The sequence below is a fragment of the Oncorhynchus mykiss genome, chromosome 14 (assembly GCF_057628025.1).
Source record: "Oncorhynchus mykiss isolate SJ-2025 chromosome 14, ASM5762802v1, whole genome shotgun sequence".
In the NCBI taxonomy this organism is placed as follows: domain Eukaryota; kingdom Metazoa; phylum Chordata; class Actinopteri; order Salmoniformes; family Salmonidae; genus Oncorhynchus; species Oncorhynchus mykiss.
In genome coordinates this window covers 10738005-10765290 of record NC_143035.1, presented here as the reverse complement: position 1 = coordinate 10765290, position 27286 = coordinate 10738005, and the positions used below count along the sequence as shown (strand labels likewise).

At 41.9% G+C, this 27286-nt stretch overlaps 1 protein-coding gene and 1 long non-coding RNA gene across 6 annotated transcripts; one reads left to right on the top strand and one right to left on the bottom strand.

Annotated features, from left to right (window-relative positions):
* Nucleotides 1–265: 265 nt before the first annotated feature.
* rab41 (RAB41, member RAS oncogene family) lies at nucleotides 266–26286 on the bottom strand. 5 transcript variants are annotated; one of them, XR_016486281.1, is made up of 8 exons: nucleotides 25603–26113; nucleotides 6948–7006; nucleotides 6641–6694; nucleotides 6146–6251; nucleotides 4803–4914; nucleotides 3726–4258; nucleotides 2975–3041; nucleotides 266–2059 (listed from the first exon to the last, which is right to left on the bottom strand). XR_016486281.1 is itself a non-coding variant. In XM_036942919.2 (8 exons), exons 1-8 carry the CDS (start codon nucleotides 25679–25681, stop codon nucleotides 1995–1997), a joined length of 636 nt encoding a protein of 211 aa, XP_036798814.1. In that variant the 5' UTR covers nucleotides 25682–26286; the 3' UTR covers nucleotides 266–1994. The 5 variants fall into 5 exon arrangements, 4 of the variants coding, with proteins under 4 accessions (XP_036798814.1, XP_036798811.1, XP_036798812.1 ...); XM_036942919.2 differs by lacking the exon at nucleotides 6146–6251 and adding an exon at nucleotides 5388–5493 and having other exon boundaries at nucleotides 3726–3819; nucleotides 25603–26286; XM_036942916.2 differs by having other exon boundaries at nucleotides 4165–4258; nucleotides 25603–26268.
* Nucleotides 9664–17508, top strand: LOC149978285 (uncharacterized). The gene is made up of 2 exons (XR_016486282.1): nucleotides 9664–10281; nucleotides 11795–17508. It is a non-coding gene; the product is annotated as an uncharacterized LOC149978285 (long non-coding RNA).
* Nucleotides 26287–27286: the final 1000 nt, after the last annotated feature.

The following is a 27286-nucleotide window of genomic DNA, read 5'->3' as shown; positions in this document are numbered from 1 at the left end:
AACATTCCATTCATTAGGGCTAATAACCTTTGACCGGCAATACAATAAGAAATGGATGAAAAAGAGGTCAAATATACATTACAAATCAATATATATATATTGACTGAAGTATTTGAAACAAGACCGTGCTGCTCAACAATCTGACATTATTCACTAGTAGGAACAGTTTCAAATTACAATTTCGAAAATAACGTGCATGTAAATGTAGGCCTGTCCAAATAATCTAAATCAATCATATTCATAAAAGAAAGAAACTTGGAACACCTTTGGTGAAATCTCTTTATTTCATGTGATACCTTTCGGTGTTCTTTAATTCTCCTTTTTTATACAGCAGATATTACATTATTCACACAAACGTTGCTAAACACGACATATTTCAAATGGACAGACACTTCAGAATAGCACACAGTTCAGTTGAGTACTCAGTCAGTGAGGGATAATAGAACAGCTGTTAAGGTAAAGACGGTGGTTCGACGTAATTAAATACTCATCTACATTTTTTTGTAAAAATGTAACAGCGAAAGCATTGGTGTGTGGTGGGACATTTATGGCTGTGTTTAGTTGGTGTGTGTGTGTGTGAGAGAGAACGTGTTAAAGGACAGGGGTGGAGCAACTCATTTTGGTTAAGTGTACAAGGCAATTTTACGGTTGCTTGTGTTTCAAAATAAATAAACACAAAACCAACGGTCGTAAACTGGCAATAGCGCTAAAGATGAACTTCACTGCACTTATTTTCACAGCAAGGGTGTTAGGAAGCGTTAGCTGTATCTGCTCTACAGAACTACTGTCAGCAGGCCTCTCCATCTTTACAATGTTGGGTCTTGATTCAGTGCACAACGTTGGTGAACAAACAAGCAAGGCATCGTTTTTTCTTAACCATCTATGAAACCTGCATGATGAGCACGCCGTTCCTGCAATAGTGTGACGAAAACAAGACAACAATATACATCAATTGGAGGGTGAGTAGGCAGACATCGTATGGGCCCAATACATGTTTCCATTTAGAGTGTAAAAAGCTTTGACACCTGCTCACTCCATAGGCTCACATATGAACTTTAAAACACCTCTTCTCCTCAGACACAAGATGTGTTAGCATGTGTGCGGCTATTTGATGTAAGTCGCTGTGACAGATTTATCGTTTCAAAGTGTATATCAATAGATTTAGGTTAGTATTTTCCACTACAATGAATTTGGGATCATGTCCCTTTTCTAAAAATGCAAATCCTTGTTTTCTTAATGATTGGCTATACATCCTTTCTGCAGCATGATTTTTGGGAGACCTGCCAAAATAACAAAAAAAGTTGCCATTGAAATCATCAGTCGATTACTACAGTAATCCTAAATGAAGTTCTTTGGCTGTTCATGCCTTGAAAATGTCCTGATAATGTCCCTTATTCATGGTCCCATAAACCATTAGGCCTAAATTAATAGCTTTGATTTGAGCCAACAATGAGAGGAAATAATGAGAGGAATAATATTCATAGTTTAGAGGGGAATCTTTTTAGAACAAAATATATCAAATCCTTGTGAATCACTTTGTTTATCACGGAGCTAGAATACTCTAGTTGACCCACTCCAGACTCGCCATTGGAAATAAAAGCAAAGATCCAAGGGACTGAGACCGTATCCCTTTAATAGTCACTTAAATAATCTCAAACAATAATCACTTCACAACAACGCAATAACCCAAGAGCAATTAGCTATGTCAGTCTGCAATCCTATATAATGTCATGCAGTTGGATGAAAAGCTGAACATATTCAGCTTTCAACCTATTCTGTGTTCGACTTTTAACCTTTAATATAGTTTAATATCTGTTAAATACAGAGTAATATCACATCCACACGGTTACTCTGAAAAGTCACTGAGTCGAAGGGGGGGGGGGGGGGGGGTTCGAGGTTCTCAGGTCGATGGCAGTGAGCCATGGGTGGGGAGAGTGGCCACTGAGAGACAAGCTGTTGGTGGAGAGGAGGAAGGTCAGGTGGGGGGGTGTTTACTAGCAGGAGCAGCTGCTCTCCGTCACTGCCATCTCTGGTGGCTTCTCCAGTTTGATATCGATCACTGAGAGAGATGGTTAAGGAATAATATAAAATATTATTCATATTTTTTTTAATGACATTCCACAAATTTAACCAAAATGAAATCCATATGCAATAGATAACCTGGTTCTCTGTTATAATGTTTCCATCCAACCTTTTTATGCAATTAAGTACAAAAATTGCACGACAGGCCTGATACAAACAGCAAATGTTTCTATAAAAAAAAACTTTCCAAATGTCTACAAAACAAATTACGCTAGGCAAGGTGGGATCTATGTCAAATAAATTAGTGGCGGTAGAAACGCTTTTATGAGCAAATATTTATATAATGACCATCATATTGAAGTAAACTTGGAGTCATGTGACGATATGTTGTGTGGTCCTCCCACTACGAATCGGGAAAGCATGCAGTTTATTAGGCTACAGCTGAAATAAGTGATGATCTTCACAGGGTGGTGAAAGTGCAAGGTGATGACCTTGATGCTCTTTCCAATAAATATTGAGCATCTTATTCTGGTGACATGATCAAAGCTTGGCTGCCGTTTGACAAAAATAATCTTACTCTTTTATCCATAATAATGTCATCATACCTAAACTGAATCTGCCAGCTGTTGCCTACAGAGCACGTGCCAAGACCAGAGTGGGCACATTCACTATTTAACAACATTTTGTGTGACAAAACCATTTTTATGTGCACAACGTCATCACGCACAGCCTTTGATCAGCAACAAGTACATTTGATGGAAACATCTCTGGTGGGAAAACGTGTTTTAACGTGCGTCCTGCTTAATGCAGATGTTTTAACATGAGCATGAAATTCTGTTAATTGGATAGAAACTTAACTACTGAAGCATTTCTTGAGCGTTGATTTACATGTTGAGCTCAAACTTGCTCCAAACCATTCTGCCTTGGGGCTAACCCCCTTGTGAAAGGATACTGTCCTCTTTGCTCTTCTCTGGTGTGCTATCCATCCCAGGTAGGGCTGCAGCAACACGGCGAAACAGCTGAGGAACCACAAGAAAATAACCCGTGGATAAAAACAGCCCTACCACACAGCGCATCAATAACGTAAAGTTGGCCACATAACAGTGACGAACTACAGTACACCAAACATTAGGAACACCTTCCTAATATTGAGTTGCGCGCACCCCCCCAAATATTCAATATTTATATTTCCATTTAAAATAAACATACAACATATATTTGTACATAGGGCTACATGCATTGGACAAAACTGATATGGTTATTTATTACATATTAAAATCTTGGAAGATGTCTCAATAACACTAAAAACAATGCAAGAAAATGCCCCTACAGAATATTTAACATTTTCTTGTTAACTTGTCACAAGTTGCCATGTAATTGTTCATATTTTATGCCCATAAAATGTCCATGATTCCATGCCAAACAGTGAGAAGCAGACATTTTGTGAAACGATGCAAAATAAAAGAAAGACCCAACAACAACATGGAGCTAGACAGTGCAGTAAAACTGATGCTGAAGCGTTCTAAAGCAGTGACACATGACTTGAGCACTGAGGGGGGTCACAATGTAGAAAGGACTAGGTGGACAAGTCTTGAGGAGCCAGGTGAAGAGAGAGAGGAGGGAAAACTATAAGTTGTGAAAGAGGCAGCTGACACTAGGAGGGCAGACTGGGCTGGACTATCCTGAGTGAACAGAAGCTCTACCTGTTTGACATTGTAGCCAGTCTTTGCACTGGTTTCAATGAACATGACATTCAGTTCCTTAGCTCTCTGCTCGCCCTCTTCAGTGGTGATCTGTCTGCTCAGGCCACCGCCGAGAGGACGGAGAGATAGACAGACATGAAAGAGGACAGGCAGAGGGGGAAGGGAGAGATGGAGAGAGAGGAAAAAAAGAACTAGCTCAGAGATTACAGTTTTTGGTTAGAAAGAGGTAAGTTTGGTCCCATCTCTGAGGAACAAAGGGATAGGAGAGGAAGCAGCTTTGCTGAGAAGAGCAAACAGCTTGACACAAACCGTACAATCACTCGTTCCACATTAAACCTCTAATCCACCTGGTACATCACAAATTATGATTCCTAAGGCAGAGCATAATGAGCAGTTCTGGAGGCTGTTTGTACACCTGCTGGTGGTAGCTGACACCCACCTGTTTGACGTTATACCCAGCCTTGGCACTGGTCTCTATGTACATCACATTGAGTTCACGAGCTTTCCTCTCTGCAGCCTCAACAGAAACTTGTCTGCCATGGTCCCAGGGGGAGGGACAGGAGGGGAGGGTGGTGGCAGTGGGTTGGGAGTGGACACCAAATCAAAGTGACATGGGGAGACACCGGGGAGAGGGAACAAAAAAATAAAAAAAATAAATACAACTTAAAATTTGACAAAAACAAAAAAGAAAAACTCCACCCCAAAATTATATTTTGGTATTTGTTTCATTAGTCAATTGTTGACATAGTCCAAAAAATTTTTGCTTGTCAGCACTCAAGTTTCAAGATATGTCACTTTCAAAAAACAGAAATCATCCCTGTATGATGCATATTACAGGGATGATTTCTGTATTTTGAAAGTTACATATCAGAAATGGAGTAACTCCAGCATGGAGTTCAACAGATCAAAATCAGAAAACATATGAAAATGTATATACATTCACGGGACGAGGGAGGAACCAGGCTTTGACAAAGGCTTTACACATACAACGGTTGTCAAAATATGTCGACATTTAGTTCAGGGACCACATTACTGTTTACCACCACACCAACTACGCTCGCCACACACACAATGTACCTTTTATCAGCCAAGTCTGTTTTGTTTCCCACAAGCATGATAATAACATCACTTCCTCTCTCTGTTCTGACGTCATCAATCCACTTTGAGGTTTGCTGGAAGGAATTGAGATCTGAGGGGAAGAAAATTATCAACTTGGAACGCATACAAAATGAGCATGACCACTTTAAATATCGTGTGAGGTATGAACTCTGCAGTGAAAGGGTTATTAATAAAGTTAGACACATTTGCAAATCAGAACAGTCGTTCCTCTTCATTGGAAGTACAGTTGATTTCAGTAGAGTAGCCAGGTGTTAGTAAGCAAAAGTAAACAGTAAGTTAAGTTTAAGCACAGAAAGGAATTAGTCCCCACGCCACTGTTAATACAAGGGAAAACTCCCTAATCCTCATGAAGTTGCATCATTAAAGTCCCTACATCATTAAAGTCCCTACATAGTTAACACTACTCATACACTGAAAGCTGTTGTGATTTGCTATTGTGTTATAGAAGAGGACAACCTCCTTCCCAATGTAATGTCCCAGTGGCCCACAACCCCTACAGTGATGAGGGCACAGCTCTAACTAGGCCTGGAGGCTCTGACTCACTGGTGATGTCATAAACCACCACAGCAATGGTGGAGTCGCGGATGTAGCTGGGAATGAGGCTACGGAAACGCTCCTGTCCAGCAGTGTCCCAGAGCTGAAGCCGGACCTGGGGATTGGGATGGAGGAGGAGGAGAAACGGGACAGACGGAAAGGGGAAAATGAAGAAGAGGATTGACATAAAAAGAGTTGCAAGAGAACAGCAAGGCAGCAGAGGTGAAAAATGATCATGCATCCTGGAATAGGAAACGCTTTCCCCATGCAGCTAGCAGATGACCTGTTCCCAATGTTGATCCTTTTTAGTGACCTATTACGGATGGCAAATGTTCCAAATCAATGCTTTTGGTGCAATTAAAGTCAACCAAACATTGCTGGTAACCTCTGCTAGCCTTCTCCCTATTCCTTAGAAAAGCCCCTTTTGGGACAACATTTCCACAACCACCACTGGATGTACTGAGCTTGAGAGTTCCATCATCCCCCTCTATAGGCCTATTTGCACCTATTGGGAAAAACGTAGAGGAAACATTGCACTAACAAAGTCATCTACAACATCTACTCACTTTAGAGTAGCATAGAATTTGCAGGGAAAGGAAGCCCTGAAGCGCCAATAACCTATTTCCTGATCTGGTTCCTCACTGACCACAAGCAAGTCTGGTTCAACTCATTGCTACAGTCCAGTGACGTTGCCAAGCTGTGGAAATACTGTTTGCCCTGTTCTCCCCTTCCATCCACTGAGAGAAGGGCAGGGACTTGATACCTACTTGCTATGTCATAAACCACCACAGCAGCGGCTGAGTCTCTGATGTAGCTGGGGATGAGGCTGCGGAACCGCTCCTGCCCGGCCGTATCCCACAGCTGGAGACGAATCTGTGGCCAACCGCGCAACAAACCGAGGAGCGGACACAGTTCAAAACCCAGCCATGGGGATGGAGGGGAGGGGTGGACAGAGGGAAAAAAAAATAATAACTTATAATGATGATGGAACTAAAAACAGAATCATGGCAGGAAAGAAAACTTGATTGGCTACATGAAAAATTATAATTAAACTGCAAATTATAGTTCCTCAACGTCCATACTAAACAAGCAGTCTAGTTGGGATGAGATAAAAAGCTGACTACCTAAGCCCATTTTTGACAGTGGCATGTAGAGGGATATACAATGTTTATGCATGGGCACAAACTCAAGGGACACGTGAAATGGTTTCAAATGAAAGGCTCCAAGTGATGCAATGACATAGAAACAAAAGTGGTACTTACCGTACGATCTTCCAGGTACATCGTTTTCGATAAAAAGTCTATGCCAATTGTAGCCTGCAAGACAAAAAAAAAATATTCTCAAACATCACATGACCATACTACATTCAACAAAAAGCAGAAAAGGGATGGCCTTGTGTCCTTATTCTTTTTCAGCTTTGTAGCAGATTTTATGCAAGCTACTATCAGGTTAGAAAAACAGAACATTTCCCCCAAGCAAAAGAACCAAAAGAGCTTAGAATAAATAGTATTACGCATTAGTTTACATGCAATAAATAACCAGTACTGTACTTGAGATGAGGTAATGTACCTGATAGGTATTGTCAAAGCTGTCATACATAAACCTGGTGATAAGTGATGTCTTCCCCACTGTAAAGACAGACATGCAGAGCAGAGAGCATTTAGTTTACATTTTGACATTTAGGCAATTCCACAGTAACAGAATGATACAGAGACTGATTTTTCACATAAAAAATGTACATCAAACAAAAACCAATGATTGCAAAGTTAAATAAACCATACAACTACGCACAATGACGACTTATGACAATTTCCACAAACATTTTTACAAAAACATGTTTACTTAAAGAACAGCGCAGATGCAAAGTCTACTAACAACAGCAATGTTCTTTGTAATGGTGCAGGCACACCAAGAAATCTGACTAGTTACTTAGCAAAGTAGGAGGCCGTTCCTTTTCTTGCAAGAACAAAAGACGCCGCTGGTGTGTACCGACGAACCAGCCGCTTCTACTTGTAGAATCGCAAGGCTCGTCAGTGGCCGAGAACTGGACTTTGAGCCAATCAGAGAGCACAAACCGATACGTGAAACCAACAGAAGTATATAACAAAAATGCACTTTTCCCAGTGTAATCCACCACGTCAGAATTGTTCTAACTAAAATAACGTTAGCATCGCAACACATAGGGCGTTCACTCACTGCTATAGAATGTAGGGGAAACGCATGTCAATTAGAGGGAACTACTAAATAAATGTCAAAACGTAAATTCTCTTTGCACAAGGACTCTGAGTTTAAAAAATTGGTTGAAACTTCAAAACGTGTATTTGTGTGATCTGACTCAATGTAGCAGAATTAAATAGACACAATCAATTATGTGGGTGCTAGATTGACACAGTTCAGTCTCCTTTGCTGGCTGCCAGTGTTGCCAACTCCTCAGTAAGAAAAGTAGCTATTGGCTGTCCTAAAAGTCGCTAGAAGACGCTAAATGTCGTCATCTCCTAATTTGCATAATTTACCATGTGCTTGTAATTGTGATGGATGCTGTAGGAGAGAGGAATAAACGTTATGGGAGAGACAAAAAGTGAGTAAAAAAAAAAACACCCTAAATATATGTTTAGAACTACAAACGAGCAAGCTGGGGCAGCAGGGTAGCCTAGTGGTTAGAGTGTTGGACTAGTAACCAGAAGGTTGCAAGTTCAAACCCCTGAGCTGCATACTCCTCCTTCAGCACTTTATAGACCCCATTGTTAATCCCAGAGATTCTCTTTAAGACAACACTTCGAGGAAAGCCACAACACCAACTCAACAAGCCCAAGAAATGTTGATACAATTGTCTGCTTGGTGTCACTATCTTATCACAACCCCCAGGTACTTAGAAACACTTACATCTGTGGACTCATTGAGGAGGAGGCTGAAACGCTGGTCACCCACATCTGCGACCAACTTTTTCAGAAAGTATGGTGCTAGAACACCATTAATCTTTTGAAGAGGGTAGCAGCAGTGGAGTCTGAGAAGGCAGCTCTACATGCTTCTCCAATGTGATCACATGCCAGCATGGAACAGTGTTCAGTGATAGCTAATGCCACTTTTTACCATAAATGGCAGCTTGTTTTGGGTGGAGCTGTTATAAGGCTTTGCCTTTTGAGTATGTTTTTGAGTTGTCATGTGTTTTTTTACATCACTAAGTTTGGCGTAGAAATCAGCCTTACAATACAGGTAGTATGCCCGTGTATCACCTCCAATAAACGGCTTCAACCAGCCTTTGAATTCAGGGTTTGATTCCAACTCCTTTCTGTATTTTTGAGTGTGCAGTTTAGACTGAGACATGATGAGCTAGCCAGCTAGATGTTTAGCTTATGTCACAGAGAGGCACACACACAGTGGACAAGGTGAGTAAGTGACTGAGGCTGTGTGAGTCAAATGCAGTGATTTATTTTTGTGCAATGATTTATTTTAGACAAAGAACATTTTACATTTACATCCCGCCCTGAATGTAAGCCAGGGCTGGATCGGCCAGTGGTGGCTTCCCTCATGCGCGATTCATTTGCAGTATGGACAACTAAGGGGTGAACATTTGCTCTGACTGCAGCGCGAGGACTGGCCTACCTGTGAGTGCTTTGGGACAGGGGTGGGGCCCACGGCAGCAACAGCTGCTCATTGAGAAGAGTAAGAACTATAGTGCTTTCACGTCAGTCTCTCCAAAAGTCTCCAATAACATCAGAAAAAGTCGCTAGATTTGTCGCAAGTCAATTTTTAGAAAATGTTTCACTCAAGGGGTCTGAATACTTGCTAAAAATAGCGACAAAGTCGCTAAGTTGGCACCACTGCTGGCTGCTGAGGTTGATGCAGAGAAAGAGGTCAGTGAGTGTAGCAGAGGGGTGATTGTGTAGCACGTGAGCTAGTTGACAGGTGACTGCTAGGCTCTTAATTAATCCTTCCTCAAAAACCCATTGGAGAAGGTGGTCAGAGAGGAGGGACCTTGTACCTTCTCCTCCACTAGTTGCAGAGATAGGATGTGAGTAATCAAGGAAGATATAAAATCAAACAAAGCCTAGTAGTAGTGCTGAGCGATTAAACTAACTGAAAGTTATTTTTTGAACTGTAAGGAAGTGCTATTTCTTATGCAGGTGACCAGCCTACTGCTATTACATTGCTATAACTGAGACAACGTATTTTCACAGTAAAACATGTTAGGTCCCATACAGGATAGCTCCCACACCCACACACACAGCACACACACATTACACACACTAACTGCCGAGGACACACAGATAAGACATACACCCACACATTGGGAGGAAGAGACAGCCTTGACTTGCAGAAACCAGCGCACACACCTAATCTCCTTTCTAGCCGAACATTGTGTGACTGAGGACAGCGCACACACCTAATCTCCTTTTTAGCTGAACATTGTGTGACAAAGAACAAGACTCAGAGGGATGACGGACGGCCCAACAGGGCCAATCCAAGAAGACTACACCTCAGCCTGAACCAACCCGAAGACCCGATCTTCTAGAATCAACCTACTTTCTGTTCTGTATATGAGACATGTGCACTCTGTTATCTGCGCTTCTTTTTCTGCTGGTTCCTTAAGAACCGAATGAAATGGCCCGTATACGTTGTACCAGATATCTTTACTCATAATTAAACTGTCACTTGTCATACAATAGACCACCTTGTCTGAATCGATCCTTGACCGGCTCACCCTCCTACATATCCCATTATTAACAGAAACTTGGTAGCAGAGGGATGGTTTACTAACGACCCAGTCCAGAGTGGTTGATGTGGGTGTGAGGGGGCGAGTTGGTGAAAGGACGGTTCCCGGAGGACAGGTGAAAACCATTCGGGGGTGGACAACAATTCTGCTCAACTCGGGAAACTGATCTCTGGTCGACCACAAAATAAGGTAAGCAAAACCTGTTTTATCAAACTTTGCATATTGTCGAATAGTCATACCAAATTACGATCAGTAGTACCGAGTGTGGGTAAGAATTTTTGTGTAAATTTTACATAAATAATGGACTTGAAATTGACAGTGAAGTAAACATATGTGGTAATTAGAATATCCCGATAGTCCGGCATGAGAACGGTCCGGTGGCAGACACCGGTAAGGGATGAGTAGTAGTTAGAATATTCTGATAGTCCGGCATGAGAACGGTCCGGTGGCAGACACCGGTAAGGGATATTTAGTAGTAGACCTAATATTAATAGAATATTCTGATAGTCCGGCTGTGAACGGTCTGGTGGCAGACACCAGTAAGGAATAAATAATATAGTCTAGGATAGATTTTCACCGATAGTCCGGCTAGTGACCGGTCCAGCTGTGTCTGGTAAGGTGGTCTATTATTGAGTATTGATGTGACCAGGATTATATTCTATGTATAAGTGATATTCGTTCGGGCGTCTGAAAAAGGGCGTGATCAGTTTTATCATTAACATCTGAGTATGATTCGATCATTCATCTGCAAAAGATAAATCCAATTAGTGTTTTAGATAGAACCAATAGCCGGTAGTGTCCGGTGAGGTTAAAATCCAATAGCTGGTAGTGTCCGGTGAGGTGTCTACAATAGATTAATGTATGATTAAGATATGTTGGACTGAAAAGTCCGCTTTGTGTTGTGGCCAGAATGAATGTGATAAATGTACTAATGTGTGATGTCATAGAATAAGATGTTCTAATTGAACAATTGTGTTTAAAACTATGTCCATGTAATAATATTTGTGTGTTGACTATAGACTAAATGTAAACGGCGTTTCACAAGTCCCTGATATTATTACCATTATTTAAAATTATTGTGAGCAAAGTATTTCCTAAATTCAAAAAAAAAAAAAAAAATCTATTATCCAAATTGTTAAAACATAGTTTATGTTGATAATCATTTCCTGAATTAGGGGCTCGTGTTTAATCATTAAAACATTATTGTTTAAAATTCTGGATATATGACGGAGAGGCTCTGAGTTAAGACAGAGTACGAGTAATAGTGTCTCCTAAGAATACATCACTGGCACGAGCCAGTGACGGGCTAAGTATATCCAAAGAGTGTACAAAATATTTCTAAAAAAAAACACGTCAAATCAGCACCTAAGACAGGTGGAGGAGAGGTTTGGCATTACACACAAGTTTGGCTCTGTGTATAGGCCGCAATCGCAGGGCCTTGTGGAACGCTGTAATCAAAATCTGAAAGCTAAAATAGCTAAAGTATGTGCAGGAACTAAATTGACCTGGGTGGAAGCCCTGCCCCTGGCACTGATGGCCATGAGGTCCTCACCAGGTGCAGGGACACATCTTTCACCCCATGAAATAATGACAGGTAGAGTAATGCCAGGGCCACCAAGAGAGGGAGGTCATATGCCCCCTCTTGATGTGCACCAAATAGGGATGTCTGACTATGTGAAGAAATTGACGGAATTGTCTGCAGCTCTCTCCAAACAGATACACCGTGTCGCAGAGAGGGAGCTGACTGACGTCCCGGAACAACCAAGGGTAAAAGTTGGGGACTGGGTAAGGATCAAGGTCCACAAGAGAAAGTGGGCTGATCCCAGGTGGACTGGACCGTACGAAGTGAAGGAGGTTACTTCACACTCAGTCCAGGTCAAAGGTAAATTAGGCGCACCTTGGCACCACCTGACACATTGTACACCAGCCCCAACCCCTGCCAGAACTCTGGCTGAAGTAAGAAGTGATTTACTCACATCCAATTCGAATTCAAATTCTGACATCCCTCCCGTCTGATCATGTGGAGGAGACTCCCATCCTCAGATGATAGGGACACTAGAGTAGCACCATGGGCTAGAAGGGCTAGGAGACCATGGGAAAGACTGGGTTGTTCTGGCCCATTGTTTGTCCTAATTATAGTCAATGTTGTTTTGACATTGGGAGTAATGATATGGGCAGCCCAGCGTATAATCACTGACCAGGAACAGACTACCCAGCTAAACATCACCAATGCTTCAATATTCTCGGATACGCATGTTCTGTCTAAACGTCAAGTTCAGAATAATGACTTTGAGTGTACTGCAGAATTGATTAGGTCAGCTACTCTGTGTATCCCGCCTAACGCTACTACCACTGTTATACTTACCTGGGGTGTTATTGGAAGCCCAGGTGGCGGTTATGGTACTCATGCAATCAGTTGGTCTAGATCAGTGTGGTACATGACAGAAGGGGGGTATAATAAATGGACGTGGAAGAATTTAGTGGCAGAGACTGGTCCTGACTGGTCTAGCTGGACAGTGCATCAGATGGCACTCCTGTGGCGGAGCAGGTTGACGCTAACTAAAGTTACAACTGGTTTGAAATTGGTAATCAAACACAGGGAAGGTGGTATGACTTATGACCTCCATTGTAACTTTCCTTTGTGGTCTGATCAGCCTCATTGGAAAGCAATTTGGATGGAGAATCTAGGGTAATTTGTAATACTGATATTAAGGTAATTTAATACAAAAAGGCAGTGAAATTTACATTATAGTGTCATTATATTTTCTCTGATGAACGTGGTGTGAAAATTTAGCTAGGATAAGTTTTATTTATGGTAGACTCATGTTAAGTATTTGGGACATATTTTGAGCAAACAGGGCAGGGAAGAAATTGAGATATTTGTGTTTGGTTTTAACACCTGTATATAGGGGGTGCCATTTGAATATTTAATTTGTGGTCATGGGTAATACGGTTTGTTTTTGTTTTTATTTTTTAAGGTAAATTAATTATAGTGGGGTTTAATTAACCTATATAAGGACTTTAGAAAGTGCCACCATAGACATGTTTTTCTAAAAAAAAAAAATCCATGAGTTTAGATAAAGCCAAACAGTGAGACATTTAGTTCAAATTTGGAAACATGAGAAAACGAGCTACAGACAGATAAGGGGAAAAGGCAGACAGAAGAGCCCTCCCCTGCACTGCAGAGACCTTGAAGGTTGGAGAGCAGAGAGGATAAGTTTTAAAAGGGAGCCAGGACGAGCAAAGATAACAGAATGTGTAGATAACAGTTACTGAGTGGAGACAAAAGGGATAATTGGACATGTGGAAAATGAAAGGGGCGCTCCTACATGATAATGTCAGAACAGAAGGATAATATACTAATCTTACCTAAGTCATTATTTAGAGTAGGTAAGGTTGTTACCTGGGCAGAGCCAGGTATCAAAAGGGGGATGGGTAAATTGTGGTCTAGGATAGGATGGGGCGAACTGGATAAGAAACTAAAGATATAATCAGATAAAACATATGAGAAACTGTTTGTTAACCAAGCCTGTATGTCCAGGATTTTATGCATTACAGGTGAACTACAGGTGAAGTCACTCAATCCAGTCCCAGAGGCTTGTTGGGGGGACCATACAAGGACTCCTGGTGACAGCTAGCTGAAAGAGCTACCCGGATTCATATCGCACGGGGGAGGGTAGGACACATGACACTGTCGAACAATAAACAGTGTTCGAGAGGAGAACTGGAATTAACAGGATTCCGGGGGCCATCTCTCGAATGAAGTAACCCTCCCTGTCCTGTCACCCCTGTTTTTGTTCATAGAAGTGAAGATGTGTCTGGCTCTTGCTAGTGATGTGTTCTCTGGGAGAGGGTGGGACTTTACAGGAGTGTCAGTGTACCTGTGTAATGGGGGAGGGTGTCCATATGGGGATTACATGATAACCAACTTAAGACAATTCTAGGATTGGAGAAGAGGGTATTCTTATAGCATAGGGGATCCCACAAAGGTGGATAGGTTTTCCATCATATGGGGAAAACCTGGGAGCACTGTTGAACTTTGTAAAGGTGATGAAATCCTACTAACCATCAAAACTATTAAGCTCTCTGATGCAGGCACTTACACCATCGGATTACAAAGGACCGGGACAGACACGATGGGTGTGTTTTCTATTAGGGAGCTGCCAAAACCAGAGGTCCCAGACGAACCAGGGCCAGACACACTCCTCTACCACCCCTGGACCGAACCTGCCACCTACCACCACTGTGTTAAAAAATCCCATTCAGGTAATTAATGATAGAGACTACACAGCTATTGATCAATTAGGCACTGAGACTGGTTTTGATGGTAGGGACAATTTGTGGCTGTCTTATATGAGGTACACAGCTAAAACCCTGAGAAGAAAGGACTGCACTATTTGTAGTCATGCTAGACTTGTTCTGGCTACACACCCATTTGCTATAGGAGAAGGAGAGGGGTGGTTGTGTATTCTGAGAGGTTTTTACCAGGTTCAGCCCAATTCAACCCTCTGTTCCTCTTTGAGCCTTGTGTTTCCTACAGTACCTCCTCATCGGGCCCCTTGGGGTGTTAAGGCATATGGGGGCAATTACAGTTGCATCACGGGTACAGGTAGTGGCATGGACTATGGGAGATTGCCTGAAGCTGATTGCAGCAGTAACATAACCATTTATGCCACTTGGCCAGTTACAGGCCTAAACCAAACTAGTGGTCTGGCTGATGTGTGGTGAATATGTGGACCCAAAAGAGTACTGAGACCCATTCTTAGAGGAGACTGGCAAGGTACGTGTGCTCTGACCAGTTTGATAATTCCACTGACCATTGTTGATGTTACTTCTGAACAGCTGTTGGGTTCTGTATCCAGGGGACCTGAAAACATTCCATCCCATGGGAGACATAGATGTAGTGCTCCACGGACAGAGGATGTAGTTGACATACACACTAACCTGTTGGGAGTGCCAGTGGGGGTTCCTCATGAGTTTCAGGCCTTGGGTAGGAATGATGGACTCTGGCACTTACTACCTATTATAGGTCCAGCCATAGTGGATGCTAGACAGACTGCATGGATCAGTTATATCTACTATAATCAACAGCGTTTTGTGAATTACCCCCGTGATGCACTCACTGGTCTGTCTGAACAGCTTGAGGCCACATCTAGGGTTGCCAGACAGTCTGCAAGATGTTCGGTGAACAATGTTGCACGTATATTCCTAATAACACCACTCCAGATGGTGGTATAGCTAAGGCCTTTAATGGGCTTGGTGCACTATCTGCTGAGATGAGGACCATGGCGGGGGTGGAGGAGTCTGGACTGTTCTTTTGGTTGGGAGCCTGGTTTGGTAAGTACACTGGTATGGTGGTTACTGGATTTCTGACCCTAATTCTTGTATTTTTATTATTGATGTGTTGTGCTGCTTGCATCATACCGTGTTTTAAGAAGTCTGTTACAGATGTGACTCTAACATGTTTAATCCCATTAATGACTACGGATAACCCCAGTTGTAATTGCTCTGCCTGGGATGCTGTCTATCCCATGACTAAATCTACTGCTAGGAAACCATTGTTTTCCAACAAGGTTGCCAGGGCACATTTCACCTGTGTCAAAATGACGGGAGGCGGTACTAATGTGGGACAGGTTCCTGGGAATTGGTGTCTGGATACAATCAACATTGTTGGGAGTTTCAGTCCAATATCCAGAGCAGATGTGAGGTGGTGGTGTGGCAACACTGTCCTGTTTGATAAATTACCCTCCAATACTACTGGAAGCTGTGCACTTGTTACTCTCCTTTTGCCTGTTTCTATCTACCCTACAGAGGCTGGAGACCTCATCCTTAGGGTCCAGAGGGTGAACCCTGAATATTGGAGGGGACGTTCCAGGCGTGCCACCACCCCATCTAGTGGTGATCCGACGTACATAGACGCCATTGGAGTCCCAAGGGGAGTTCCTGACGAGTACAAGTTGGTGGATCAGGTGGCAGCTGGGTTTGAGTCCTCCATTTGTTGGTGGTGCACTGTTAATAAAAATGTGGATAGAATACATTCCAGAATCGCATTGCAGTGGATATGCTACTGGCAGAGAAAGGTGGAGCTTGCACTATGTTTGGTGAACAGTGTTGTATTTTCATCCCTAATAACACAGCCTCCGATGGTAGCTTGACCGTAGCCCTAGAAGGTTTGAGGACTCTTAATGGTAAAATGAAATCTCATTCTGGGATTGATACCTCAATGTGGGACTCCTGGATGAGTGCCTTTGGTAAATATAAAACCCTGGTCTCCTCCAATTTGGTCTCCATTTCGGTGTTCGCGGCCATTTTGGTTCTCTGTGGATGCTGTTGCATTCCATGTATCCGTTCCCTCACCACTAGGGTTATCTCTAGAGCTATTGACCCTTCCCCCCTTTCCCAGATGTTTCCTCTGCTTGCTAATGACCTGCCCGAATTTGAGGATGAGGTTGAGAGTGCCTACTAGGTTTTGTTTTTATTTTCATGAAATGCTATGACTGCTGAAATAAGGGATAATGAGTGACACCCTAGTGGGTGTCAAAAAGGGGGGCTTAAATTTCACATCATTTTCTTTTGTTCTGTTTTTCAATGAGTTGTTGTTCTCTTTTGACATGAGGGTTGCAAGTTCCTAGGTGGCTGGTAGCCAATCTAGTACATAGTGGGATCGAATGGAGAACATGAAGGTATTTTCAACTTTGTAATTGTTAGCCTAGTTTATGTCACATCTCTTAGGAGATGTGAAGAGAGGGAATCACAAAACTTTTCCTTCTGGGAAAAGTTTTCTTTTTGTGTCTGGATCTAGTTAGGTTGTGTCACGTCTCTGGGGAGACGTGAAGAGAGGGATTTGTAAGGAAGTGCTATTTCTTATGCAGGTGACCAGCCTACTGCTATTACATTGCTATAACTGAGACAACGTATTTTCACAGTAAAACATGTTAGGTCCCATACAGGATAGCTCCCACACCCACACACACAGCACACACACATTACACACACTAACTGCCGAGGACACACAGATAAGACATACACCCACACATTGGGAGGAAGAGACAGCCTTGACTTGCAGAAACCAGCGCACACACCTAATCTCCTTTCTAGCCGAACATTGTGTGACTGAGGACAGCGCACACACCTAATCTCCTTTTTAGCTGAACATTGTGTGACAAAGAACAAGACTCAGAGGGATGACGGACGGCCCAACAGGGCCAATCCAAGAAGACTACACCTCAGCCTGAACCAACCCGAAGACCCGATCTTCTAGAATCAACCTACTTTCTGTTCTGTATATGAGACATGTGCACTCTGTTATCTGCGCTTCTTTTTCTGCTGGTTCCTTAAGAACCGAATGAAATGGCCCGTATACGTTGTACCAGATATCTTTACTCATAATTAAAAACTGTCACTTGTCATACAATAGACCACCTTGTCTGAATCGATCCTTGACCGGCTCACCCTCCTACATATCCCATTATTAACAGAACAACTGTTGGAATTCAAATAATTGAACAGATAATTGACCATGTTCTTTTTTGGGTGAGCTCAATGCGCACATAGCAGTTTCTCCAGAGATAAAATCAGATCCAGCCTGAACTGTGTCATGTTGTGGGGAGTTATCTGTTCCGACTGGCCAATATTCTACATAATTACCACGTTGTATGCGCTAAACAAACTACAATGACCATAATCCATTGCGCATCTACTTTTCCGGCCTGTGTTTCTTTTAGGACTACTGTGGAAGAGAGAAGAATGTGCGATCCTGAGTGATAGCGCGTAGCAGTTGCTTCCCTCTACCTGAAAATACATGATCAAAGTCTGGGTTTCCCAAACTCGTTTTGGTTTTTGCCCCAGCACTACACAGCTGATTCAAATAACTTTGATAATTTGAATCAGCTCTGTTGTGCTGGGGCAAAAGCAAAAACGTGCACCAAGGGGAGGCCCCAGGACCGAGTTTGGGAAACTCTGATCTAGGTGACTGATAGTTGGTATTCAGCAGTCATAAAAGTAGGCCTTATTTACTTCGAAGAACTACAAAATAGTTGATAGTCAGACAGCATAAGCAGCAACTCTATAGAGATGAGATGACTTGAAATGAAATAAAGTAATCAAATGTTAAAATGATAAGCAGTAACAGGCAGTCACTACCATCATGGGACTTTTTTATTTTTTTTATACCGTGTTACAGCATTCAACTCACATAATGCATTTAGTGTAAAAAATTAAATTGAAACTAAATCGCTCAGTAGTACCTAGTAGACATTGTGTGATGTCACCCACCCCCAGGAAGCCCAACCAAGATCATAGTTTTTGTAGGATAATGGATGCGGATTTGAGTTTATGGATGGGGTTGCATCCTAGGTCAGTCATGCAGGGATTGTTACACCCACACTAATGATCAAGGACATCAGCTTCACATCTGTAATATCAGACAAAATGAGAGCGAGTGACAACCAAATACAACAGACAAACAGGGAATGTTCAACGAAAAAATTTAAAAAAATACACTATACTTAATTCAATGAAACACTATTTTATATCATAAAAAGATCACCTATATAAGTGGTTATTGGGTATAGACAGCCATCTTACTCCAAAACAAGACATGATTGAATAGTAAAATGAACAGTGTCAAATTCAAATAAATCAGCAGAATGTCAAGGCTGGAACAGAAACCTGCACACCCAGTAGCTAGATCTCTAGCAGCAAGGTTGGCCATGCATGTTCTACGTCTATGTATTGTCAATTATAAACAGTATTTTATTTTTAGTCCTACAACCAATTCTAATGAGTAAACCAATAGCATATGTATAACCTATTGGAGACAAACCCTTCAGTCTCTCCAGCACTTGGGACTTTCATCAGCAAACAGGGTTTAGCAGCTTTTGCAGGTCTCTGTATCTGAAGTTAGGAAATTATACCAGTGATAACATTTAAAATTTCATTGCAATTGTGTTTTTCTATTGTCATAGTTCTCTCTTTGGGACTAGCCAAGCGAGGTAGTGAACACTGTTGTTTTTAGCAGATCAAGCTAACGTTTGTGTCACAAATTAATATTGGATGGCTGTCTATTCTATTTATACATGTAACATCAGCTAGTTAGCTACCTAGAATAGATGGTTAACTTGATAAAAACTCACCAGTGTGCTACACATCCTGGCGCCGCCCCCACCTGCTGCTGCTAACGTTCCTATCCATGCAGGCAATGCAGCCCACTGGGATGCTTCTTTGGGAAATCAAGAAACTAATTTTCTAAACTAGATTTGATCCCGGCCGTAAGGACCATCCAACCCACAAATACTATGGTCAAAATGCTAATTTTAACCTTGAGAAAACTACACTAAGTTAGCTAGCTAGCCGTTTACAAGCGTAATGGAAGAGCTGTCGTTTACAAACACACCAGAAGTTCTTTGGGGTTCCAGTGTTTACTTCCGCTCATCCTCAAAAAGCTGTTATAGGTATATAAACTATTCTGGGCCCTCAGAGTTTCACTCTGGACAGACAGTATTTGCACACGGGATAAGAAGTAATCAGGTATTTTATGTTGTTTCCACTGGATCAGAGCATAAAATGTTTCCCTTCCACGCCAAGGCTCAGCAGTTATCAAAAGAGGGAGAGCTGGAAAGATTTTTCAAAATGCATTGAGGAACTATTGTCATTCTCAATGGATGTAAAACCAAATCCAATTGTATTTGTCACATGCGCCGAATACAACAGGTGTTGTTGACCTGACAGTGAAATGCTTAAAAATAAGAGTTACGAAAAGATGTACTAAATAAACGAAAGTAAAAAGAAAATAACAATAATGAGGCAATATACAGGGGGTACTAGTACCAAGTCAATGTGTGGGGGTACAGGTTAGTCGAGGTAATATGTACATGTAGATAGGGGTAAAGTGACTATGCATAGATAATAAACTGCGAGTAGCAGCAGCGTCCGGGTAGCCATTTGATTAACTGTTCAACAGTCTTATAGCTTATGGGGGTAGAAGCTGTTAAGGAGCCTTTTGGACCTAGACCTGGCGCTCTGGTACCGCTTGCCGTGCGGTAGCAGAGAACAGTCTATGACTAGGGTGGCTGGAGCCTTTGGCAACTTTTAGGGCCTTCCTCTGACAATGCCTGGTATAGAGGTCCTGGATGGCAGGAAGCTTGGCACCAGTGATGTGCTGAGCCGTACACACTACCTTCTGTAGCGCCTCGCAGTCAGAAAACAGACTTTGTTGACTTGCTGTTTGAGGTGAAGAAAAAATTACTTTGAGAAGCTCCATAGCTTTAGTGGTAGTGAGTTAAGATGATCAGAAATACTTGCAGACATCCTCAAATGGGCATATTTGCACATAGACCAGGTAGCCTAGGGCAACTTCTATGCGTAATCAGGTGCACAGCCTTACACAACATTGACAGGAGCTCTCCAAACAAAATACAATGAAAAAATGAAAAAAAACTTGAATTAAATAAAACTTGTTTCTCAGTGTTGCATAGGTTGAGCCTTGCAAACAACTTGTCCACTCCGACAATGAGAACAATAAGACTAATAATATATTGAATGCATTAACAGAAATTACTGTAAATTATTTCTAATCTGCAATGTTTGTTTGATGGGGACTAATGGTAAATGTACTACAGGTGATATGTAATGGGGTATTGATAAACACTCAAAGGGCAAACAATTTACATAATGAAGTTATGAAACAATGAATGCGCGCCAATCCACAGGAGGGAGTGTCATCTGGAGAGCCACACTCCCATTCTTCTTAGACTGTCCACTGAGACAGGTGCAAATGAGACAGGTGTCTCATAAGGCTTGACATATATATTTGCGACCGCTAAACTAAAGCAATCGACTAAATGGGGTCAGCCCTACTTCGCACTCATCATAAATCACCTACCGTTATTCATTGGATTATTCTCTACAATATAACCTTAATATGCTTGTACTTAACAATATTGATCAACTAGTTTGAGGTGACCGATTCAAGTTTAGACCACGCAGCTCTTGGTTGTATCTCTTCCATTGTCGGTGTTGGGAGGCATTTCCATGCTTTGGACCAATCAAAATCAACTTCATACCCTTGTCATTTTCATCTCCAGATTCTTGGCTTTCATTGGTGATCAATCTAAATTGAGAGGCCATATCAATGGCGATTTAAAGGGAAATATTCCAAAATACACCATGAAAACTGCAACAGATTGCTTTCAGGGAGGGTAGACATTGACATTCAGTCTGTTAGCTTTATAAATATATACACTTAAGAAAAATATAAAACACAACATGTAGAGTGTTGTTCCCCAGTTTCATGAGCTAAAATAAAATATCCCAGAAATTTTCCATACACACAAAAAGCTTATTTCTCAAAAATGTAGTGCACAAAATTTGTTAACATCCCTGTTAGTGAGCATTTTTCCTTTGCCAAGATAACCCATACACCTGACAGGTTTGTCATATCAAGAAGCTGATTAAACAGTATGATCCTTACACAGGTACACATTGTGCTGGGGACAATTAAAGGCCACTCTAAAATGGGCAGTTTTTTCACACAACGCCTCAAGTTTTGAGGGAGTGCGCAAATGGCATGCTGAGTGCAGGAATGTCCTACCAGAGCTGTTGCTAGTGAATTTTAATGTTAATTTCTCTACCATAAGCCGCCTCCAACGTTGTTTTAGAGAATTTGGCAGTACGTCCAACCAGCCTCACAACCACAGACCACGTGTATGGTGTCGTATGGACGAGCGGTTTGCTGATGTCAACATTGTGAAGAGTACCCCATAGTGGTGGTGGGGTTATGGAATGGGCAGGCATAAGCTACGGACAACCAACACAATTGCATTTTATCAATGGCAATTTGAATGGACAGAGATACCAAGGCCCATTGTCGTACCATTCACCCGCCGCCATCGCCTCATGTTTCAGCGTGATAATGCATGGCCCCATGTCGCAAGGATTTGTACACAATTCCTGGAAGATGAAAATGTACCAGTTCTTCCATGGCCTGCATACTCAGACATGTCACCCTTTGGGCATGTTTGGGATGCTCTGGATCGACATGTATGACAGCGTGTTCCGGTTCCCACCAATATCCAACAACTTCGCACCACCATTGAACAGGAGTGGGACAATATTCCACAAGCCACAATCAAATATATGCAAAGGTGATGTGTCACACTGCATGAGGCAAATGGTGGTCACACCAGATACTGACCGGTTTTCTGATCCATGCCCCTGCTTTTTTTTTTTTTTAAGTATCTGTGACAGATGCATATCTGTATTCCCAGAAATGTGAAATCTATAGATTAGGGCCTAATTAATTTATATAAACTGTAACTCAGTAAAATCTTTGAAATTGTTGCATTTTGCATTTATATTTTAGTTCAGTATATATGCCCAATTTTGTTTTGTAGTCTGCGGATTTCATTTAGAAAAAGCCCATGTTATCACACTAACCTGCAGCCACTAGCTAGCTTATCAGATGATGTTGGAAGTTAGCTCCGTTCTGCTCGCGGAGCGTGACAGTTTTACTGAGCACTTATTTTTGACCATGGCCGCGATGACAATCTATTCATGCTAATCATGCTACATTATCAGAGTAAATCATCTGTAACATCTGAACCGTATATGGTAAAGACATGGGTATGGGCTATTGTTTTTCTGATGTAATTCTCTATTGAATAAACATTTTTATAAACCTTGAATGAAAGAGTACAACAGTGGTCACCAACCTAGTCGATCAACAAACATTTCAGTAGAAAAGCCAACGATAAAGCCTTGCATGCTTTTAAAAAAAATTGTATTCGTCTTGCACTGTTGGCGCTAGGTGCACTTGATTCAGAAGCCCTGTGCGCCAGGTCGGGAGTGTTCCCATTTTTAACCTTTTCATTTGTCTGAAGGGATAAACTGACTACTCGGGGGACTGGGAGAGCTAAATTAAGTGCACCTACTGCGCTGGCCAATCGGATGGCTCAAATCACAATGCCTAAAGCATCCACGACCCCACAGCAAAGTTTCATACTAGCCTATGTGAGATTTCATTAATTTTTAAAACCATGACCATTGAGAGACTGTCAAAGAATACAGCAAACACATTTACAAAACGGCTTCTCCCTACTTCCACTACAACCAGCACTGCATCTGCAATTAATTAATAGCCAAGTGTATCGGTAGGCCTGCATGTTTATTTTAATATCAAGGATTATTTCACTTACTCTGGTCATAGAAACAACATGGATTTGTGCATGAGGCAGAAATAATGCAATGCTACTCGAGTGTCACCATTAGGTGGAAGACTTCCCTCTCTCTGGTCAGTCTTATCAGAGGGAGGGAGAGAGCAGGGACCGTGAGAGGCAGACCCTCTGCTGCTGCTTTTTTCCCCCCCTCTCTCGACTGACCAGATGCAGGTACCATCAGTTCAGGAAAATAAAAAAAGCGAATTATTTGCAAATGATTTTTATTTATGCAGAGTTGTGCCTCGGAAGTGATACAACTGATCAAATGTTTTTATGAAAGCTCGAGTTATGAAATATAATACGGTCTGAGAAGAACAACCTTAGCAGGCCAAGCATAGCAAATAGTAAAAAATATTCACTAATGTTGGGATGTGTTTTATAAGCAGACTCCAGCTCCAGACTGTGCGTTGTCAGGGAATTACCACACACCTCAGTGGTTGAAGTGACTTGAAATATCCCTTAACACAAACCTCATTCCTACAGAACTGTCTTTATTTAGGTTACTGTTGCATAGTCTTACATTTTTTTACTCATATTTTTAAAATCCGAGCAGTAGATCCTAAACTGATCTTGAATCAGAAAAGGTTGACAACTGCCCTAAAACAAAGCAACCCATCTACTCAGACTCTTGCCAGCTAACTGGCAGCTGCTTCATTCAAAAACAAATCCATTTTTATTTAATTATAATGTTTCTAGTTACTAACCAGATGGCTACAACTAGATGACTGGAGTATCAACAATGGCTTACTACAAATTCTAGTTAACCAAATAGCAATAACATTAGCACAGCTGGCTAGTTAACTTACATTAGCTACAGCAGGCACAAGCCAAACAAACTACTGCCACTATGTGGCCTGGAGTATTTCAACAAAACGGAGGTAAAACCGCAGCTTTTTTAAACCCAGAGGCGCAACATCGCGAGATTGACGTCCTGCACAAGAGCATTTAGGCGCGAGACGACCTTAGACCCGATGACCTATTTCTGCGCAGCTAGCCAGTGTCGCCATGACCTCTACAAGTGTGATCGAGATGTATATTAGAGAAGCAGTTGCTGCCTATCTTTGGTAAAAAAAACTGTTCAATGTGAACAACAAAAAGTTAACTGCCGACACTCTGGGCAGAGGTTCTAAGTACCTAACGTTATCGGCAGTCAGAGGTCTCTGCGTCTGACCCTTAATTTTCAGTGGAAAGTGCTAAGGCGTCATTCTGCATACAGACGTATGGTTTGTTTAATTTACAATCATTGTTATTTGTTTAGCATACAATAAAGTGAAATATCCGAGTCTCTGCATTATTCTGTACCATAGAATTGTCAATTGCTAAATTATGCAGTTACCATAGAATTGTCAATTTGCTAAATTATGCATGAGCATCTGTGGAACTGCAATTTGTGGAGGAATAGTAAACGTAGCCTATGCAGAGTGGCTTTATTATGAACATTTAGCTATTAAACAATTGAATATACTGACAGTGACCATGCGTTAAGCGGTCATATTGTTTATTTGTATGATAACATAATCTAAAAACGAATCGATAGACTACTGAACCCACGGCGCTGAGCTGGCAAGGGTGGAGCCATGAATGAAGGAAACAGCTAGCAAGCTAAAATGGACTGGAAAAATCAACACAGTTTTGAGTCTCTGCAAATCTAAATGAAGATTTATCTGCGGAAATAATATGCCTCATGTCTTGTTTGTAAGCGGCCAGTACGTTTCCACCCAAGCTAACGCGTTAATAGGCTCCCCTCTGCTGACAGACGTGGCTTAGCAATGTTAACGTTAGCTAGCTAACAGTACCTAACTGTTAAAGTTAGCTATATGACTCCACACAAGCTGAAGCTACAGTAGCTGGCAAGTAAACATAAAACATTCATGTAACTAGTTGGCTAAATAAGTCTAACTACCCAGCAGAAGTGTAACTTCAAACGTTAGTGAATGACACCGACAATTCAGTAACGTTCTAGTAGTGTAGCTAGACAACTTAGTTACAGGGTATGCATGACTTGGCTAGCTAGCTAAATACGTAGGCATCTTCTTGGGCAACATCTCAAGCAACACATTTTCCTGATTAAATTGGAAAGCTAGCAAGTTCACTTTACGTGTTATAGTCATTGGCTAAATTATACCTACTAGCTAGCTAACCTAACGAGGCATCGTCTGAGTTGTTTAAAGCCTCATCGTTCTGCCTCGGCCTGACTAGCTACCGTACTGTTAGGCTAATGCCAGCTGGCAGTACTCACCAAAACGCCCCAAAACAAATAACCACATAACATGCCCGAAATTACTCCTCCACTTACCACTTTGCTCGCCTAAGAATACGAGCTTAAATTTCCGCAGGGGGTTGCCAAACTCTCCGCCGCCGGTCGTGGTTGACATCTTTATCAAAAGATAAACAGCTAGCTATATGGCTTGTTTTCTATGTTGTCTCGATAGGAAAGAGTCGCAGGGTAGTAAAGCCAGAGACCGTAGAGAAAGCGAGACACCCACTCTTCTTCGATGGAGTTTAGCCAATGTTCTTCTTCGTGTGAATTTCCGGAAGACTAGACGCTGTGCTGTTTAATGCTGCTTTTCGCTAGTCGGATTGCGGCTTGCACATTCTGGTAAAAAAAAGTTTAAATTGCACCACCAACTAGCCCTGCACCTTACCTATACACTATCCCCAAAATCCACCACCCCATCCCACTACTTTGGCCCTAAACAATTCTACACCAAGCTGTTGGCCAGGGAGGATGGGACGCCCTCCCTCAAAACTCCCTGTAGATCTTCTGTACTAAAATCTCTCACACCCAACTATTTCTCTGCTGCTGCCTTACCTATCTGTGACTTCCACTCCGTCAATGCAGTGGGCCACCATGGCTATAAACACAAGAAATCCCACCTTACTGAAACTCGTCCTCTCAATCTGTCTCTTCAGGCCTACTCACGGGGGGCTCCCAGTCAAAACCCTCATTCTTCAGTTATCCTCTACTCTCCTTACTGCCTCAGCAATATGAAACATTTTTCCCCACTCAAACTATGGCAATCTCAACCTGCCTTTTTTGTAAAGGGCACTTCAGATCCCCATGGCACCTAAAACATTGTAGCAGGTTCGGAACAAATGCCCTCACCAAATAACGAATATGTGACCAACTACCTCAAGTCGGTCTTATGTATCAAAATGTGAAATTGTTTTTACATTGGATAAAAGTAGAGACTCAGAGCTACAAAAATGGCATATCATACACTGTAGTTGAGGAACAATGGGAAAGTAATTCTGCTTTGAAAGTTGATAAACTTGTAATCCCACTTCTGAGAAAATAGCACTTGAATGTTTTGGTACACATACTGGAGAGCGCTTTGTCTTCACCTATTCAACTTCTGGCGAAGTGGAGTCTTTTGTTACTCACGCCTCTTGGAGGGAATGCAACACCCTGCTATACTCAACTCCCCGTAGAGTGAAAGAGGTATGTGATTGTAGGTGTGGGTAAGGATGACAGAGCCAGAATATTACAGTTTACTGGGCATTTATTTTCTTAACACAGTAATTGTGGGGGGAAAGGGCTGGACAAAACCAAAGCAAAGAAAGTAAAAAGTCAGAGTCCTCTCTCCTAGCTTACCTGCCTCCCCACCTAACCTTAACGCCACCTGATGCGCTAACCAAAATACAGGGTTGGTCCGCCCAGGTCTTACCTAGTGTGCATAGACAGAGTACATACTACGGGTATATGTATGCCCGCAGGCCTCTTGCCTAAGCACTCCCAAAGTGCCTTCCTCTTCCCCCCTGGGAACAAATTAAACAGAATAATACAAACGTAAAGCGAACAAGTTCAATAATGAAAAACACAGAGTCCTATTGGCACACACATACCTCAGAAGTAGCAGCAACAAAATATTTCCAACAAAACTGTCTCTGCACAACAACAAACACAAGACATCCAAGAAGCTCTCTTTTCTAACAAAGGAACACTGGCTTTTATCCAGCTGCAGAAGGAGTTTGTAATT